The 19,917-nt window shown below is 36.5% G+C and overlaps 1 protein-coding gene across 2 annotated transcripts in view; it reads right to left on the minus strand.

Moving 5' to 3' along the window:
* Positions 1-1,195: 1,195 nt before the first annotated feature.
* Positions 1,196-19,917, minus strand: part of RRAS2 (RAS related 2) — a 69,660-nt gene continuing 50,938 nt past the window's right edge. The window contains exons 2-6 of one of the 2 annotated variants that reach the window (XM_061203055.1): positions 16,679-16,766; positions 15,661-15,763; positions 15,380-15,488; positions 4,804-4,922; positions 1,196-2,609 (exon numbers count right to left, since the gene is read on the minus strand). In XM_061203055.1, the coding sequence (XP_061059038.1) occupies positions 2,414-2,609; positions 4,804-4,922; positions 15,380-15,488; positions 15,661-15,763; positions 16,679-16,766 (615 nt within the window). In that variant the 3' untranslated portion in view covers positions 1,196-2,413. The remainder of the gene's footprint in view (positions 2,610-4,803; positions 4,923-15,379; positions 15,489-15,660; positions 15,764-16,678; positions 16,767-19,917) is intronic. The other variant, XM_061203056.1, reaches the window with a different exon arrangement.

The following is a 19,917-nucleotide window of genomic DNA, read 5'->3' on the forward strand; positions in this document are numbered from 1 at the left end:
AAATGAGACCATAACTAGAGAAAACTCAGTCAATAGAAATAGATCCTAAACCTATAGAGATGATCAGCAGACAGGATGTTAAACAGCTACTGTAACCATGTTTAAATATTCAGAGCAGCCTTTCTCAACTGGGGTTCTGCGAGAGAATTAAGCAGTACAAAAACTTATTTGAGGGATTATTTTCTCAATTCTCCCAAGGATGGTACACAGCTAGAACCATTCCAGATGCACAGAAGTTAATTCACTACATACAACAGATAAGGCATTAGACCCAATTCTCTGGGAACTCAATTGAGAGGGGCTGGATAAGAGAAATACATGAACATAATGAGGAAAGAAACAGAAGATATATTTTTTTAAAAACAGGACTTCTACAGGAGGAAAAAAGTCAGGTCTGAAGTGAAAAATTCATTGGATGGGATTAACAGCAGATTGAATAACTGCAGAAGAAAACGTTAGGGAACTTGAAGATGTAGGAATAAAAATTATCCAAAGTAAAGCACAGAGAGAAAAAAAGAAGTAAACTGAGATAAAAAAATTTAACTTTTAGGCTGCTTTGTTATAAATCATCTACTCAGAATAAAACAAAAGGTTTCCCACTAAATATGAATGTTGTATAGACTCTTTTTATCTGAAGTTACCAACGATAAATAAAAAAAACTTCCCCAACTGAAAGTACTAACAAGGATACAAGATAGTGCTATAGCACCAAAAGCCACGGCATAAATATGGTATCTTCCTGGGCAGTAATTTTAATTAGCATTCAAATAAATTTGTGTGCTTTGCTTCAGCTGTTTTAGGCATCATCCTCGGAGAGAGTATATGTGTATGTATTCACCCTCCTCTCCCCTCTACAGTGAGGAATCTCTGTCAGGAGCACTTCATAGAAAAAGTTAAAGAAACAATGACTTAAGAAAATATTCAGGAAATCACTAAAAACACCAAGCCATTTCACTTCAAGTTCACCTACTAAATAACCAGCATTGATCTTAGATTCAAATCCTCAGGAAAAGGCATAGAGCTATGAAAATAAGTTTCCTCCAACACTCATTCCTTCAATAAACCACCAAAATAACAAGTCATCAAGCATCATCTTGTGATAACAGATCAATTTTAATTCTAGCACCTGAAGCTATACAAGGGTATGCTTTATAAACTTCATGAAACTGTTGTACACATTCAATAAAGTGACAACTGTGCAATACCACTTAGTATCTCAAAATCAGGAACATACTTTTGAATTGTTTAAACACAATCCACAGAATTAAAAACAAAATCAGAAGTCACCCACAGTTATACTAATTGTCAATTAAAAGTTTTACCACTTACTACTTGATATAGCAGTCAATATCTAGTAGGGGATATCGGAAGTGATTTCAGATTCTCATCCTGTTGTACTCTATTGGGAAGGTTTCTTGAGTAGCTATGTGACTGGCCAAAGGTGGGTACAACCAGGACCAGAACAGCATGTAAGGTTCTACCACAGTTTCTGTAGTTTTCACTTTTTTTCCTTTGTCAGCTAAAAGTGAACAGTGAGAATTAAATACTTATCTTTACATATACACAAGGTATGCTGTGAAAGCATATTTGCTTACAAACATATAAAAATACTTGTTAACTAGTTTGATAAGAAAATAATGTATAAAAGTATATAGCAAAACATTAATCATCTCTGACCCTGGAAAGATCAATTCCATATTTTATATTACAAACAAAAACAGTTTTAGTTTTTTTGAATCCCTTATCCAGAAATACTTGAAAAGGAAGACAGACAGAAATTATTTATTTTTACTCTCAACATGGCTGTGAAAAGAGTTAAATTAAAAAACCAAGAACACTAAAATGCCTAAGTCCAAAATGAGTCCAAATATTTGGCCACATAGAATATTATCTTTAGGAATAATAGTAAAGGCTTTACACGCAGTTTTTAACCTATAAATACAGTAGGCATTTTGGTATTTTGGCCACTGGAAAACAAAAAGCTATAGCATCAGTAAAGGTCTGAGATGTCTCACTTTTGTGGATTCAATTCAGTGTATTTAAGGTTAACTAAAGTTGACATCAAAATTTTTAGAGATAGGCAAAAATTCACATTTTAAAAAAACTCCCTATGTTTCTATTTAGAGTAACAGTAGGCAATATGATTCCAGAAGTTAAAAGTTATTTCACAACCTATGACTTCAGCTTGGCAAACAGCTTAGGTTCCAAAACTGATCCATCCCTATTAAAAGTAAGCCCTTAAAAAAAGAATGTGTCTGTGTATATAGATATCCATTTTAAAGGAATCAGATAATCTTTGAAGCAGCCTTAGTGTTTCCTTTAAATCTGTCTTGACTGACCATTGGATTAGCTTCATGGAAAGGATTAGCCAGCTTCTTGGTCTAAGGCTACCACGGTGATCATTTATCTAAGGCTAGAAAGGTACCAACGTGATGTAAACTGTAAGGAGAGAAGAGAAGATGAGGGCTTTTCCTGGCAGTTGGTAGCTAAAATTCAAGGGATTCTTAGAAAATGACACAGTGGCAGCCTTTCTTGTCTTTTTCTTTCCGTGTTGGTTCTGGTGAAGGAGGACATTCCTGCTCCTGAAATTTCCTGTAAGATAGAAAAACCTATAGATAATTGACTTTTTGGTAATACATTATTATAAATGCAGGTTATCGTTGGATGAGTCTGGTTTATATGCATATGCTTTTCAATGTTAAATTTCAACTAGGGAATCAAAGCAAATCTTTGGGGGCAGGGAGGTACAAATGCTTCAACATGAGCATAAGCAAAGCTGTCTGAGTTTCATTTATGGGTGAGTATTCAATTAGGTGAGATGCTGAACTCAACAGCCTCTAAGTTCCCTTCCCAGTTTGAAATTCCATGACTCTAAGGTATCCTTAGGAATGAACATCCATCACTAGAGTACCTGCCCTTATGAGGTATGCCATTCCCATCCTGGTTTTGCCACTTCGTAACTACAAGTCTGTATTAAACAAGTTAGTTGACCTCTCTGAGGGGTGTGTTTTTAAGGAGAGATAATAAAACCCTACCTTTCACAGTTGCTATGAGGATTAAAGAAGATTTTGTTATGTTCAAATGTCTAACAGTCTCTGGCACAAAAAAAGTCTCATGTACCCCCTCCTCACTCCTGACTGACTGATGGATGTGGATCAATTCTGAGGATCAAAACCAAGGATTAAATATTTTGAAAAAGCAATAAAAATTATTTTTAAAAAGCACTGGTGGGACTTCCTGGTGGCACAGTGGTTAAGAATCCGCCTGCCAATGCAGGGGACACGGGTTCAAGCCCTGGTCCGGGAAGATCCCACATGCCGCGGAGCAACTAAGCCCGTGCGCGACAACTACTGAACCTGTGCTCTAGAGCCCACATGCCGCAACTACCGAGCCCACGCGCCACAACTTCTGAAGCCCACGCACTCTAGGGCTCGCATGCCGCAACTACTAAAGCCCGTGTGCCTAGAGCCCGTGCTCTGCAACAAGAGAAGCCACCGCAATGAGAAGCCCACGCACCGCAACGAAGGGCAGCCCCCGCTCGCCACAACTAGAGAAAGCCCGCGCACAGCAACGAAGATCCAATATGGCCAAAAAAAAAAAGGCATTGGTTTGGGGTGGGGTGGGGGCCAGGTAGAATACACATAAAATTTACCATCTTAACCATTTTTAAGTGTACAGTTCAGTGCTTTACATATATTTACAATGTTGTGCACTACTATCCACCTCCCAAATCTTTTCATCTTGCAAAACTGAAACTCTGTATTCATTAAAAAATAACTGAATTTGGATTTTTAACAAAGTACTAAAAAATAAAAAGCAATCTTCTTTTCCACCGCACAGAAAGAATGCCCTAGTAACGGGCTAAGGAAAAGTACAAGTAGAAGCCCATAGCTCAAAATGTCAATTCACCTTAGACGTACAACTAACAGGAACTAACTCCATATACCTGTCAAACTAACTAGCAGGGAAACCAGCAGATCTAAGAACAGAGGATGAAGCAGAGGCCAAGCCACCGAGACCCAAAATAATCTCACAAAACCCCACCTGCTAAAGCAACTCACTCTTTCTCACACACACCAACTCCAGCCAACCTCACTCACCACCTCCAGCTTTCTGGAACCCATTAACACTTTCTGAACCACAGAGGCCTCCTAGGCCAGCGAACAGAAAACCTCTATGAAGTCTGGATATCATACTTCATACCCTGTGGGACTGCTGAATCCCTGGCTGCCTGGCTTCCTCGTGGCCTGGGAGGAGTAGATAAGAAGCAAAGCTAAGAGCACAGGCTCTGGAATCAGAGACCTGGATTTAAGTCCCAGCTCTGCCATTTAATATGTTCAAATTATTTCACCTCTCTGTAGGCATTTTCTCATCCGAGAGTAGGGGCATCATTGGGTTGTGGTGGGGATTAAATGTAGTAATACACGTGAAGCACTTAGCATAGGATCTGGCAGAGGCTACCACTCAAGTGTTAGCTGCTGTCATCACTATTTTCACACCACCGCCACCTTTGGAAGGTGCACCAATTCTTTTCAAAATCTCTATGTGTTCTCTACTTCAATATAATAAAATTAGGCTTTTTATGTAGGAAGGAACCAGAATTATGTACGTAATTAAAATTTTTAACATACCATGTCAAAAAGGATTCCCAGAAAAGAATCACTCCTACATACAATTTCCTCTTTCTTACGAAAAACATTTAATGGTAATTTTTTTTCTTAGTTAATTTTTTTAAAAAGCATAATGTGACTACCCATCAAATTCAATAAATTAAAACAAACTTCTGGGATGTGTTCTGCTTACCTTATAACCCGGACAAGTTCATGGAAAGCTTGATCTACATTCATCCTAATCTTTGCTGACGCCTCCATGTATGTTACCTTAAGTTGTCGTGCTAACTGCTGTCCTTCTTCCTGCGTTACCTGAAATTTCAAGAGTTGTGTTTGAGGTACAGTATTAACAATTAGATCTGCTCCATCTACTGCTCGGCCACACACTGTACTGTTAATCCAGCCAGAGACCAAGCTGGTTTGTCTTAAGACGAACCAAAACACTTAATAGCTTAACTCATAGTGCTGAAGCCCACCTCTGCAGAAAAACTCAGAACATGACAGAAGCAAGATGTCAGTCTAGTGATTACTCAAAAAGTATTAAATACAACAGTGATAAATTCTGGGAAGTACAAGGTGCTATGAGAGTGTATAACCCTGCTGAGCAGGTCAGGGAAAGCTTCCCTGAGGAAGTGATATTTAGGTAAAGTGTATGGAGTTGGGTCGGGGTGAAGAAGCATCCCTGACAAAGGAAACAGCAGGCATGAGGGCACTCCAAGTTCCAGAAACTGAAAGAAGCCTAGAGTGGCTGGAATACAGTAAGCTAAGAGAGAAAATGGCAAGAGATGAGGCTGGAGAGCAGGGCTGGCCTCAAGAAGCCATGGGGTCTTCTTCACGTCTGCATTCCCCAGTACCTGGTACTTGGAAGACTCTCAATAAATATGTGGGAAAAAAATAATGAATAGGACCACAAGCCCTCACAACGCCCTCCTTACATGAAGAAATGAAGGAAGGTAGGCAGGGAAGGGTGGCATTGCTGATGACATATAAATGGTAGGCCAGAATAAGAAAAGGCTAATTGAATATTAGCCCTCTATAGTAAATGCCCTATATATATTTTAAATGTAGAGGGTTGGAATAGTGATAATTACCTACAACTATTAAACTATATTACATTTATATTTATATAGTGGGGCTGAAAATTCATATTTCTGAAAAAGTGACTTTCACTGCTGTCATTACCACAAAAGTAAACACTTATAGAAGGTCAGAAAATTACAGGTGGGCAAAAAAGAAAAAAAAGAAAATTTAGTAACTTATCATCCATACAGAACCACATTCGTCTCATCTTTTTTCAATGATATACATTTTTCTCTGCAAAACAGAATCATAATTTTTGTATCTTTATCTTAGAACCTGGAACTATGCTAAACTCACTTATCTAGGTGGGTTTGTTTTGTTTTGTTTTTGTAAATGCCATAGGCTTTTCTACATAAGCAATCATGCCATTTGCTAATAAAGACAGTTTTGTTGCTTCCTTTCTGATGTGGACGTTTTTTCATTCATTTTCTGGCCTTACCTCACTGCCTGGAAGCTCCAAGACAGCAGTGGTGAGGGGGTACTTTTGACTTGTTTCTGATCTTAGGGAGAAAGCATTTGGTCTTTCACCATTAAGTAAGCTGTTGGTTGTAGGGTTTTATTACAGATGCCCTTTATCAGGTTAATAAAGTTCCTCACTATTCCATTTATAAAGAGTTTTTATCAGGAACCGATGCTGCATTTTGTCAAATTTTTTTCTTCTGCATCTGTTGAGATGATATGATTTTTTTTCCTTTTTAGTCTGTTAATAATGATAAATTACACTGATTCACTTTCGCCTGTTAAATCAACATGGCATTCCTGGAATTAACTCCACTTGAGTGATAATGCATTGTTCTTTTCATATATTGAATTCTATTTACTAAAATTTTAATTAAAAATTTTTACATCTATGTTTATGAGATATATTGAACTGTAGTTTTCTTATATCTTTGTCTAATTTGGTATCACAGTAATACTGGCTTCATATAATGAGTTGGAAAGAATTCTCTCCTCTTCAATTTTCTGGAATAGTTTCAGCAAAATCAGTTTGGTAAAACTGGCCCAGTGAATCCGTCTGGGCCTGGAGTTTTGAGGAAAGGTTTTTACAATAAATTGGATTTATCTTATACATATAGTACTATTCAGCTTATCTATTTTTTTCTTGAGTTTGTGCCTTTCAAGGAATAGGTCTATTTCATCTAACCTGCTGAATTTATTGGTATAAAGTTGTTTATAGTATTTCCTTATTATCTTTTAAATATCTATTAAGATTTGAAATGATGGTTATCTCTCCCATTACTGAATTTGTCTTTTTTTTTTTTTTAACCTGATCATACTGGCTAGATTTGTAACTTTGATCTTCTAAAAACCAGTTTTTGGTTTTTATTTACTTTTCTATGTTTTTTCTATTTTCAATTTCATTGGTTTCCATTCTTATCTTTATTATTTTACTTCTTCTGACTACTATGGTTTTAATTTGCTCTTTCTTTTCCTTATAGTTCTTAAGGTAGAAGCTAGTCACTGAATTGAAACCTTTTTTCTTTCCTAATACAAATATTTAATGCTATAAATTTCTCTACAGGTACTTCTTTAATAGCATCCCACAAATTTTGATATGCTGTTTTAGGTATCATTCAGCTCATAATACTTTGTAATGTCCTGTTTTTTCTTTGTACCGAGGGTAAATTAAAAGTATCTTAATTTCCTCATATTTGGAGATCTCCTAGATATCTTTGTTATTTCCAATTTAATTCCACTGTGGTCAAAGAACATACACCATCTGACTAGAATCCCTTTAACTGTACTGAGACTTGTTCTATGACCTATTCTCATTTCAAAAGATGTGTATTCTGCTGTTGTTCAGTGGAGTGTTTACTAAACGTCAGTTAGGATAAGTTGCCCAACAGTGTTGTTCAAACCATCTATATCCTTACTGATTTTCTTTCTACTTGCTCAATTATTGAGAGAGGTGCTGAAACTTCTGACTATAACTGTTCTTCCCATTTTTGCTTTAAGAATTTTGAAGCTGTTATTCATTACATGAATGTTTAGGATTGTTAAGTTCTCTTGATGAATTAATCTCTTTATCATTATGAAATGATCCTCTTTATTCCTAGTAATAATATTTGCTCCAAAATCTACTTAGTCTGATATTTATATTGCCACTTCAACTTCTTTTTCATTAGTATTAGCATGGTATACCTTATCCCATCCTTTGTACTTTTCACCTATTTGTGTCTTTACATTGAAAGTAGATTTCTTGTAGGGTCTTGCTTTTTATCCAATCTGACAATGTCTGCCTTTTAATTGAGGTGTTCACACTATTTATGTTTAATGTCATTATTGATATAGTTGGGTCATCTTGAAATTTGTTTCCTAACCATCCCATTTATTCTTTGTTCTACTTATCAAAAGTTGCCTTCTTTTCGGTTAACTGTATTGTTTTTATGATTCCATTTGATCTTCTTTGTTAGCTAATAAACTATGTATCTATTATGTTATTTTTATAATTGCTTTACAGTTTATAATATACATGTTTCACTCATCACTGTCTAATTCAAATGATATTATGTCAATCCATGTATAGTTTAAGAACCTTATAACAATAGTATGTTTCTCCCTCCTGCTCTTTTTATTATTATTACCTATTACTTTAGAATACATTGTTATTATTTTTGCTTTGAACATCCAATTATGTTTTCAGGAGATTTAAATAACAATAAAAGTAATTTATATTTACCCACATAAATGGGTAAAGGTGTTCTTCATTTCTTTGTATAGATCCAGATTTCCATTTGGTATGGTTTTCCTTCTTTTTTGCATTTCTTTTAATGTAGGTCTGCTGGTAATAAATTCTTTCACTTTTTGTTTATCTGGGAGAAGTCTTTACTTCACCTTTGTTTTGAAGTAAATTTTCAGATGAGTTTTTTCTCTCAGTACCTGGAAGATGCTGTGCCACCATCTTCTTTGCGTCGTCTCCTGTGAGAAACAGTGTGACTGCTGTCACCCTTATCTTTGATCCTCTGTACACAATGTTTCTCCCCCTCTGGTTACTTTTCAGTTTTTTCTCTTTATCACTGCTTTTAAGCAATTTCATTATAATGTGCCTTGTAGTTTACTTCATATTTCTCATGCTCAGGGTTTGTTGAGCTTTCTAAGTTTTCATCAAATTTAGAAAATTTTCAGCCATTACTTCTGCTGTTAATCCCATCCAGTGTATTCTTCATCTCAGACATTGTAGTTTTAATTTCTGGAAGTTTGATTTTGATCTTTTTACATCTTCCATGTCTCTACTTAACATATTCAATATTCAGTCTTTTCTCTAGCTTCCTGAACATATGGTATATGGTTATAATAACCATTTTAATTTCTCTGCTCACCAACTCTATCATCTGTGTCATTTCTGGATCTGTTTCTATTCACTGTTTTTTCTCCTTATTATGGGTCATATTTTCCCGCTTCTTTACATGCTTGGTAAGTTTTGAGTGGATGCGTGGCTACTAGATTTTTACCTATTGAGTTCCAGGTAATTTGTATTCCTATAAATATTCTTGAGCTTTCTTCTGGGATGCAATTATTCGGAAAGTTTGATCCTTTCTATTGTACAGTACCAGAACAGCATTTCATCTAAGGCTAATTTTGCCCCACTACTAGAACAAAACCCTTCTCAATGCACTATTCAATACCCCAGGAATTATCAGGTTTGACACTCTGGCTGATTGTAATATTCCTGGGCCCTATTTTAGCTCAAGGTATTGTTCCCTCTAATCCTTTCAGGTAGCTTGTTCTCCTAATTTAATATTATATTCTCAAAATTCAGCACCTTCAATGCAATATCATTAGGCCATTACATTAATGCATATACATCTAACAATTACTTCATAACAGTTTATACTCTGTTGTGTTCCGAAAGAGTGGCAGGCAGGTTCTACATAGTATTAGTATACCCAAGTTTATGTAACCTTAAAATTTACCCTGCCTCTCTTCAAAACAGCACATGTACCAATAAGGCCTATGGTTTGAAATATAAATCAATCAAATCAAGCAAGCAATTAACAATAAGTAAGGAAGCCAAGTAAGAAAATAAATCTTTACAGAGCCACCAATTTAGAAAGCACAATTCCTTTTTTAAGAAAAGTTGGCATAAAATTCCTTCCTACAAAAATATCCTCATGTTGTCAAAAATTCTGTTCCTTCATCCTGGGATGTCATCCCTTCTCTCCCAACTCTATACTCCTAACTTGTTTCATACTAATACTTCAAGACTCAAGCAATCAAAAACTTCTCCTTAGTGTTGTTTTTACAACAGCATCCCAGAAGGCCCATCACATCCTATAATGACCAGCAAAAAAAGTCAACACACTACACTACAATTTTTTGTTTTGTTTTCTCATTATCCCACCATTATGTCTTTTTTAGCTAAGTTGTAAGGTATATTTGTCTTTGTACACCCAGAGCCTAGAAGAGCACATAGTAGTTATTTAATAAATATATGTTAAGGAAATAGAGTATGACCAGATAAGTACATCTTGAAGTAAAAGAAAAGAGATATAAAAGAAGAAAAGTAAAAATAAATTTTTGTGACATGTCAATCTTAATAAATTACTTACTTTACTAATATAAAGTAATTTGATTGGGGGAGGGAAATATATGTCCTTAAGAATTTTGTTCTTTGTATTTCTGCTCAATTATTCTTTAGAAAGCTACCTTGCCCTATCCCACCTACATAATGTAATTCGGCCAGAGGGAAACAGCAAATGACCTATCTTTATACAATTAAGAAAAATTAATGAATTAATGGTCTAGATGATAAAACAATCCCACGGCTAAGACTGTTTATGTGCTTCATTTATTTATTTTTAAAGCATGGTCTCACATCAGTCTTCCAGGAATCGAGGTCAGCAAAGTTCATACACACATTTCTGGTCAAGAAATCTCTAACCACACATAAAGCTGCTTATGAGCTCACTGGTGTAGCATACTTTTAACAAGAAGTAAAAATAGCATCACTACCACCAAAGGAAAAAAATATGACAAAAAGAACACCACATGTACCAAAGCCAAAACATTGTGAAGCCAGAAATCAACAGAAGATTGAAAGCTACACAAACAAGGATTTCCTAGAGGTTCCCCAACCCAGAGAATTTTACAAAGATACCAAATCCTAAGCCTGGATATTCTGGTTTAGTAGGTCTGAGTGCTACCAGAAATGTTTTTGTTTTAAACAACAAAGGTGAACCTGATACAAGAAATTCAGATTTACATTTGGGAACCTCCAGTGGGACTCGGTTCTAAGGCACAAATGAATATTTGTGAAAATCCATAATAACATGAGTTTATCTAATACTACGTATTTCTAAATAGAGAAGAGCAAAATGGGAATGATGAGAGCAATTTTATTAAACAAACTAAGTTTAATAGGAATAGAGTACAACATCTGCAATAGTCACTTAGGGATGTGTCGAGTTAATGAATAACCTAAGTTTACAGAAGCAAAACTTGTTTTGTTTTTCAAAAATATCTATTATGTAGAAAGAGTCATCATATTAATACCACATCTTGATTCACTGATGCCTTGACTCATTCATTCAGCAACTGTATATTGAGTGCATACCTTTGTTCTCTGTGCTAAGGACAAAACATGAACAAAACTAAGTGGTCAAAACTGAGAAGCCGTCATGGCGCTTACAAATCTTTTAGATGCAGACAAGGCACAAACAGGTAAGGCCAGAGAAGACCCTTACTCTATTGTTGGAGGGGGTTCTTTTTCGTGGGAGGCTGCAGGGCATGTTGTGGTCAAGGTACTGACAGATAAAGAGGAGTGGGGATTAATACACTTAAGTAATCTATTGTTATAAGTGTAATGGGCTCCTTTCTGGAATTAATGGTGGCCAGTAGAAATTAAGTACCTAACGAGGGGGACAGGAAAGGGAGAAACTGAGGCAAGCCAGGAGAGGTAAAAATCAAAAAAGCAAAAACAAATTTTTTTTAAAAAGGCAAAAAACCATTGATTTCTAGACGAGGCTGAGTCAAGGACAAGGAACTTGAAACCAGAGCTATCATGAAGTCCACAGTCCAAGCTCACACACAGCTGCTGTATGAAATTTCAGAATCAATATGTTGTCATATTTACCTACGTTTACATTTTAGCAAGGGCAAGTAAATCATTTACCCATATTTTCTTCCTATACCTCTGACAGGATAAACAAAATGATCAATGTATCTCTAAGGGCCCAGGTATGTGGTAACACTGCCATTCAAATTCTACAGATCTCTTTTTATTTCGGTGACCTTGTTTTTTCTACTGCTCTGTCGTAAGTGCCTAGAAAGTGTTCTATAAAAAATTGGATGAATAGGTGGGTGGATGAAGCAAGTCCACAGAGATACAGAAGTCAAAAGGAAATAGGCAAAGCCTCTTCTGGCTGATCTCCCCTCCCTGATGTGTTCAGAATCTCAGGAGCAGTAGTAGGAATGCCCAGGGCTGACCCACAAATTCAAAGAACATGGGGAACTGGCATTTGCTATGTAAAAGAAAACGGGCTAGAAGCTAGAGAAAGTCCAAAGGGTAGAGCCTAAGACAAAGGCAGAAAAGAACAAGCTGATCAGCAACTAAGAGGAAGCCAGACTGGTCACTGACCTAAAGAGATGACCAAAAAGTCAGCATTTCCAAACAAGTGGAAGAAGTTATTATGAGGGGCCGGTGGCCTCTCCAGGATCAGTTGGTAGAGCAAGAAAGGGTGCCGAGGCATTACAGAACATAATCTTTAATTCTGAAGAGACTTTTAAAAGGTAAAAACCTTTAGTACAGCATCTCAATTTCAACTGCACCAAGTATGGCCCTCAAGGTTTGGAGGGGTAAGGCATGTTTGTCGTTGTACATCCAGGGCACAGAATGTACAAAGAGAGTGTGCCTGAGCCCTAAGACACCTGAGAAAGACAAGGAAGTACCAAAAAAAGGAGGTGGGAGGGGCGAGGATGCATAGGGAATGGTGTTCCAGAGCTAAGTAACCAAAGTGTTTCAAAAAGGAAAGTGTGGGCAACTGTGTCAAATGTTACATCTGCGCAAGTGGTGACCTTGACCGGGTGCTACATGCCTGCAGTCAGTGCAAACAAGAAAAAGAAAGGAAAGGAAGTAGAGAGCGAGCATAGATAACGCTTCTAAGGAGTTTTGCTTACTAGGAGGAGCAGCAAAAAAGGTTCTCGGAGAGGAATGTGCGATTAGCTTTTGCTGTGGTTATTACTTTTTGTTTTAAAGGTGAGAGCATTGTAGCATGTCGCATGCTGATGGGAATAATCATGCAGGAGAGAAATGGAACACCTGGATGGAACAATTGCTGGGGTGATGCCCATGAGGAGGAACGGACAGGCTTCAGTGCCTATCTGAGAGGCTGGTCAGGGAGGTGAAGTTTATCCATGCAAGTGGGAGGAAGCAGAATTAATGGGGCATATGTGCCCTTAGGTTAGCGCATGTGGAGGTGGGAACATGTAAAAATTTCTCAGTGAAATAGGAAAATACCACTCATCATCAATCTGCTGAGGATGAGGAAGGGGAAGAAAGTGTTATTAATTTAAAAATAGAAAGTAAGTAATAATCATCCAAACAAGTGGGAAATGAATAGACTAGAGAAACGTAGTAGGATTTCCAGCCAGCACTAAAGGCTCTCACATAAGAGTAATGATGATGACTTTTACGCCTGAGTGCAGGGTGAAGGAACCTAGAAAAGAGAAGACAAAGCATGGGAGGAATAAAATGTTTCTTTGTGCCTATCCTTCAGAGAGGAGAATCTATAGGAATGAGCAGAAAACTAAGCAGTCAGTTTTCAGCCATTTGCTTTTCTCCCTTGGATACATATACATTTCAACTTTTCAGCATGTACATAGTACTTAATGTCTATGTATATGTTTTAAAGCAGAGAAATTAAGAACTTACTCCAAGCTAACTGCCTACCTTTAAGGGGATGGAAATATTAAACTTATCATCCCCTATATTGCTTCTTTTACCACCTTGTTCTTATTTTACTCTGAAATCTATTACTTTTATAAAAAGAAAAAAACTTAGATGAAAAATTTATAAATCTATGGTAAAAACAAAGCCAAAGTGCCACAATATGTTAATATCTGCAGACAGATGGAAACCACACTCCAAATACTGGCAATCTTCAATATATAAATGACTTAAAAGTAACTCATACAGACCCCTTGCCCACAAGCTAATCATAGCAAGACTTGTTTAGTTCTGGTGGACATACTCCCTTTCCTCTGTTCTCCCTAATCTTGCCTAAACTATAGAAGACTCCCACCTCACCCCAGGCCTACCACTTATTCCTTTACTGGAGTTACCACCACAAAAAAGTTTGAGAAAAATCCCGGCAGGAAACATATCTAACTAGCATTAGATAGGGCAAGAACTGCTTGCTCCCTGCAGAGTTACTTTGCCATTATTCCCCAGATCCAATGACATCTAAAAGTGTTTCTAGTACTAGAAAGGCCTGAGAAGAGCAGTAAAAAGGTTCTACTGGGCAATATTTAACAAACATAATTAGATTCAGAAACACTGAAGGAAATGGTCCCCAAAAAATAAAATATAAATGAGAAAAAAAAAAAAAAAAAAGATGGACTGTCTACTCCAGGTTTTCAGATGTGAGCAATGTCATATCCTAAATTACTTCCAACAGCTTATACTGGTTTGAAATGAAGATTGAATGTTTTCACCTTAAGTTTATAATAATTCAGATTTGAAAGAGGTCTGACAGTAAAATTCATTCTACATCAGGTAACCATTTCTAAACCTTAGCATTAGAACAATATCATTCTCTTAAGTTCATGCTTTAAACTTGGTATACCGTCAACAAAACTTTACAAATAGAGCACACAAATCAAAGATTATGTTTTAAATAATAGTTAACTACAAAATGGAAGGCTATCCTCAATGCTGTTTATCAACCAATTTTTCCTGATGTTTGCACTTTCAATCAAAATCTGTTAACACAAAAATCTGTTAACACAAGGTTATATAAAAACAAAAGATAACTTAAATACCGGCAAAAATTAAGTATTTAAACAATTGTATTCCAGATGTGGGATAGAGACTAAAGACCTAAAAGAAATGAAGACACCAAAAGAACCCCCAAATAATGTAGAGCCTCCATTAATTTATATCTGATCTTGTTCCCCCCCCACAAAAAGATGAGGCCAATATTTACCAAAATGTTTTTAAATTAAATGTGAAATAAGTGGGTGAAGAACAAGTGAGTATAAACAAGCCTGCAACTAAATACTAAAAATATTATTTTCCTGCAGGTTACTGGTGTTAGAGCTGCCCATGTGTGAAGAATTAACAGAAAATTCAGTCATTAATGGGACTTAGGAAAAATCCAAATACTGTAATTTAAATCAAAGTCATTCTCTAAATGAGGTAATTTAACATTAATACTGAATTACAGGTAAGTTTAAGAGTATCTAACTAAATTAGAGCTGTGGGTGTTACCTAAGAAATTACAACATGTGAATGGAGCTGGTGCAAATACTTGCAGGCTTATAGAGTCCACTGAAGTTCTGTATAATACGTAAAAATGTAATGTCCCCAAATCTACTTCCTTTTTATTTGTCACTTATTATAGGACCTCTATAAAATCCAGTGTGCCACACTCAGCACAGTGTTTTTGATCATGGCACTTTCTCATTAAACATATCTGTTCACTTACATGATTACAAATAATTGGCTTCCCAATAGCAAAATTCCTTCTCACCTGTCTCTGATGATCCAGATCTGCTTTATTACCAATTAAAATCATTGGAAACTCATCACGATCCTTTACTCTGAGAATCTGTCTTTGAAACTTATAGATTTCTTCAAAACTAAAAACACAAAAACAAATTAATCAATTTGGTCAACTATCAGAATTCAGAGTCCCGTGCTCCATTTACTACTTTATTACTTTTCCTTTTTCTATAAAAACAAGAATGCAAATTCAATGAAATAGTGATCTAGACATGAACAGGAGACCTACAATTGAATATTGATACAAACCTGCCTCTATCTGTGACTGAAAAGACCAACAGGAAACCCTCGCCAGTTCTCATATACTGTTCTCTCATAGCTCCAAACTCCTCTTGTCCCGCTGTATCCAGAACTAAAGAAAAAACAAGAAATGTAATTATGTTCGTATATTCATCTTACAAAAATGGCTTCCTCACAAGGGCAGGCCCAGTTAAACTGGGTCCTCTGGAGTACATCATACTTAGTATAATTTAAAAAATGGCATTCTCCTTTTAGTACTTTATTCAATGCTAAAGACAAATATATTCTAATGGCAGACAGTTTCAGAGTTATCTTCATCAGTGTAGATTGATTTTGTAGTTAGAATATATTAGCATAGCAATTACAAGGTTAAGAATATCAAATACATCTAGGCAGACAGTCAGATAACCTCTGAAGTCTCTTGATGTTTACCTCCTCCATGAAAAGAACTGAAAAAGATACCTGTAAATTCAAGAAAGAAATGCTGGTCCACCCCACCCCCCAAATACCATACTGAATGTACAGATGCTAATGTATTTCTTGATCTCTGTGAATAAAAGAATCATACAAGTTAAAAGAACAGGGCTTTCTTTTGTGGAGGGGTGGAAAGTTTAGCCAAGCACAAAACACTATTTGCTAAGGCCTCTGTGCTATAAACTCTAAGCAAGTTAGCAAATATTGAAGCTTTTCTATATTTACTTCACCCGTTTCAGCCTTCATCAAAAGGTAGGAAGAGCCAAAACCTCATGTTTTTTCCAAATGTCCCAACAAACACAACTTCAGCAAGTTACAGTGACGTGACCAATTTCACCAGAACAAGCTCAATCCAATTACTGTTTTACATAACATTTACTGAGGAATATTTAAATTGCCTAATATGCAGATTCATCAACCAAAACTAATGAAAGAGATGGGCTTATATTCAAGATCATCTAACATTTCAATTGTAGTATTTAACTAGCAAAACATCAAAGCTTACTTTTAAAAATATGTTACGTGAACCATCAAATAAAGGAAGATTACTTACTATCTAGCCGGGCTGCCCGGTCATCTATCACGCACTGCTTTGTGTAGGAATCCTCGATGGTTGGATCATAATCCGTTACAAAATAGGACTGTAAGAAAAAGAACCTTATTTTAAAATTTATGTTTACTTGCCCAAGTACCAATGTAACTTTATCCAGAATTAATCAAAATATTTTCATTGTATTAAGGTTTATCCTACTATGTTAATTCCCCATTAAATGAAGTCTATTCAGAGCAGGTTTCAAGTAGAGAAAGGGTACTAAATATCTCTGAATTTTCATCTGAAATATGCAAGAAGACTGTAAAAGATCTACTGCAGTTTTTCTTTTCATAATTAACTTATATACACCTAAGACTCTAGATCTCAAATTCCAGAAAAACTAGAAAAACACAGTAAGCTATAATTCAGGTCTATCTGCAACCCGATGGCAGGCATCAGTCCTTAGAACAAAGTAGTTTGAAACAAATAGGATAACACGAAGTCTGCCTGATTCAATGCCTCATCTTCTTTTCTCCACTTTTCGCACACCTTGTCTTAGAGTTCCCTTTCAGCTGCCTTGTGTATTATCCTAAGGAAATGATTTCAGGATTTTTTTTCATCTTTGTGGATCTCTAACTTATTCTTCCACTAATACTTTTGTTAGTTTTTCATCTTAACTTCTATTTCTTCTTCTGTTAGCAAAGCCACCCAACTATTATCTTATGATATCACCACCAGAAGGAGGACAGTTAAGGTAGCAGAGTAAGAAGGGAAGAGTCTTAGCGAACCACTTAATGTTTATATGTTACATTTCAATCTTTTTTTAAAGGTTTTAGAAAGAAAACAGAAACAAGAATCTGAAAGACAACTTATTTCCCCCTTCATACAGAAGGGCACTAACTAGGATACTGACATCAGTTCTGAGTATCTCCTTCGCTCTCTCCCTCTTGACTGACTTCCTCACAGCCTATTTTGCCACTAGCTCATTACAAAATCTGAGGGATGACTTGGAAGAAGGCAGCTTAATGCTAGGAAGGAGCACCAAAGGTGTTCAGTCATTCTTCAGGCAAGGGCTCCTGGAAGCTGGACCTGCTGGCTCCAGAGACACATCATTCTTAAGTGACAACCCCTGCATGGTGAGCTGTGCAAACACCAGAAAGCTACTCAGAAGTAGGCACTCTGACCAGGGCAGCAAAGAAACTCCTGGTTTGGCGGCGGGAGGGAGACTGATCTGCTTGCTACCATGACTCTACATATTTATTTTATTTGTGAATGACACTTTCTATTTTTTATTTATATTTTTGGATTAGCTTTAATTACAGAATTTGGTATCCATAATCCTATTTCCCTTTTGATGGCTTCATTTAAATGCATGATTTATTAAACAACGTCTATTGAAAACAAAAACATTTACCAACAGGAGCAGCTTTGAGTAGAAAGCCATCTCCATCACCACCCCATCCCCATTCAAAAATACACAGATATCAAAACAATCCTGAACTGACTTTCTGGCACCCACACCTCTTCAAAAAGTAAATACAACTGGCAATAACAATATTCTTTGTATCCACTACTCTAAACAACACAAAACAGCAGTCTTTCACCAAGCAAGCTGGATAAAGCATGCTATTTATATCTTAAGATTAGTTTCCTGAAACATGTTTCTCCATAGTAATCTTGACACTTCTTGCCATGCTTTCTTCTTGTAAAACCTAAGTTTCATTGACTACTCCCAAGTTATGCCTAAATGTGCCAAAATGTCCCTCCCACGTTGTCTGAAAACACAATGGACAAATATTAAATATATTTTTTCAAATGTCCAAGTCATGTATAATAGCTAGAACTCTTTCAATGTGATGGGCTTTTTGGATTGTGATACCAAATTTAAAAAAATAACACGTATAGAGGATTGTTGGTTTAAGCAACTTTGAGGGCAATTAAAATAAACTGTTTTTCCTTTCTGTGACTGTGGAAGTTTCATATTTTCTTTGGATGTCTTAGCTCTTGAAATACAGTCTTAATGTTGTAAGAATTTTGCCACTTCACTAACACTGGCATGCATTTATTCCAGTCATTAATTTTTTTTTTTAAATGTTAACTTTTAAATGTGTAGATACTCTTTTTTTTTTTTTTTTTTTTTTATTTATTTATGGCTGTGCTGGGTCTTCGTTTCTGTGCGAGGGCCCTCTCCAGTTGCGGCAAGCGGGGGCCACTCCTCAGCGCCGTGCGCGGGCCTCTCACCATCACGGCCTCTCTTGTTGCGGAGCACAGGCTCCAGACGCGCAGGCTCAGTAATTGTGGCTCACGGGCCCAGCCGCTCCGCGGCATGTGGGATCCTCCCAGGCCAGGGCTCGAACCCGTGTGCCCTGCACTAGCAGGCAGACTCTCAACCACTGCGCCACCAGGGAAGCCCTCCACTCATTAATTTTTAAGACAAATTAATTGTTGGAATTTCTGGATATTTAGGTCTACATTTCATCTTTGTTGTGTCCTATTTTCACAATTTGTAGAGACCTTGCTACATATAGATTTTAAAGAGCCATCCTCACTGAGAGCATCATCCTCCCTCATAAAGATCCATCTTAAGGAACATTACTCTGAGGCCTGACTGTCACAGAATCAAAGATCCCTTTCCCTCTCACCATTCTAATAAGCCACAGGTTATAATGTGCCTAAAAACAGCAACCATCGTGTGCAGCTAAGAAAGATAACCATTACCTCCTACCACAAAGACATAACATTTTTTTACTTAAACCTGGGCCCCAGATATTTGAGGCAGCAGATCACCAACAAGAAATCAGTCTCTGATGATGGGCAGTCCTGGATTTAATTCTAACTCTGCTACCTTCTAGCTGTGGAACCTAAGGCAAGTTACTTTACCTCTTTAACCTTCAGCATCTGTAAAACAGGATAGTAACAAAACCCCATGGAACAGATAAAATGAAGTAATGAATATAAAGCGCCAAGACATGCTGATGATTAATAAATGTTAGTCAGTGTATTGTTTTTGTCATGTAATAAAATGGTATGAACTAACATTTTTATTCAAGTAAAAAGATGTGCTAATACCAGGAACAGCTGTTATAATTCCAATCCTAGTTATACCACAGACCAAACTTGGTATCCAAAATGTTGTGTATCAAGATAAAAGCTCCCCATCTGGAGTTCTGGAAATATTTTTTGGGTCTGAGCAGTAATTACACAAGTATATACATATGTAAAAACTCATCAAGCAGCACATTTAAGATGTGTGCACTTTT

The sequence above is a fragment of the Eubalaena glacialis genome, chromosome 10, assembly GCF_028564815.1.
Source record: "Eubalaena glacialis isolate mEubGla1 chromosome 10, mEubGla1.1.hap2.+ XY, whole genome shotgun sequence".
Lineage (NCBI taxonomy): Eukaryota > Metazoa > Chordata > Mammalia > Artiodactyla > Balaenidae > Eubalaena > Eubalaena glacialis.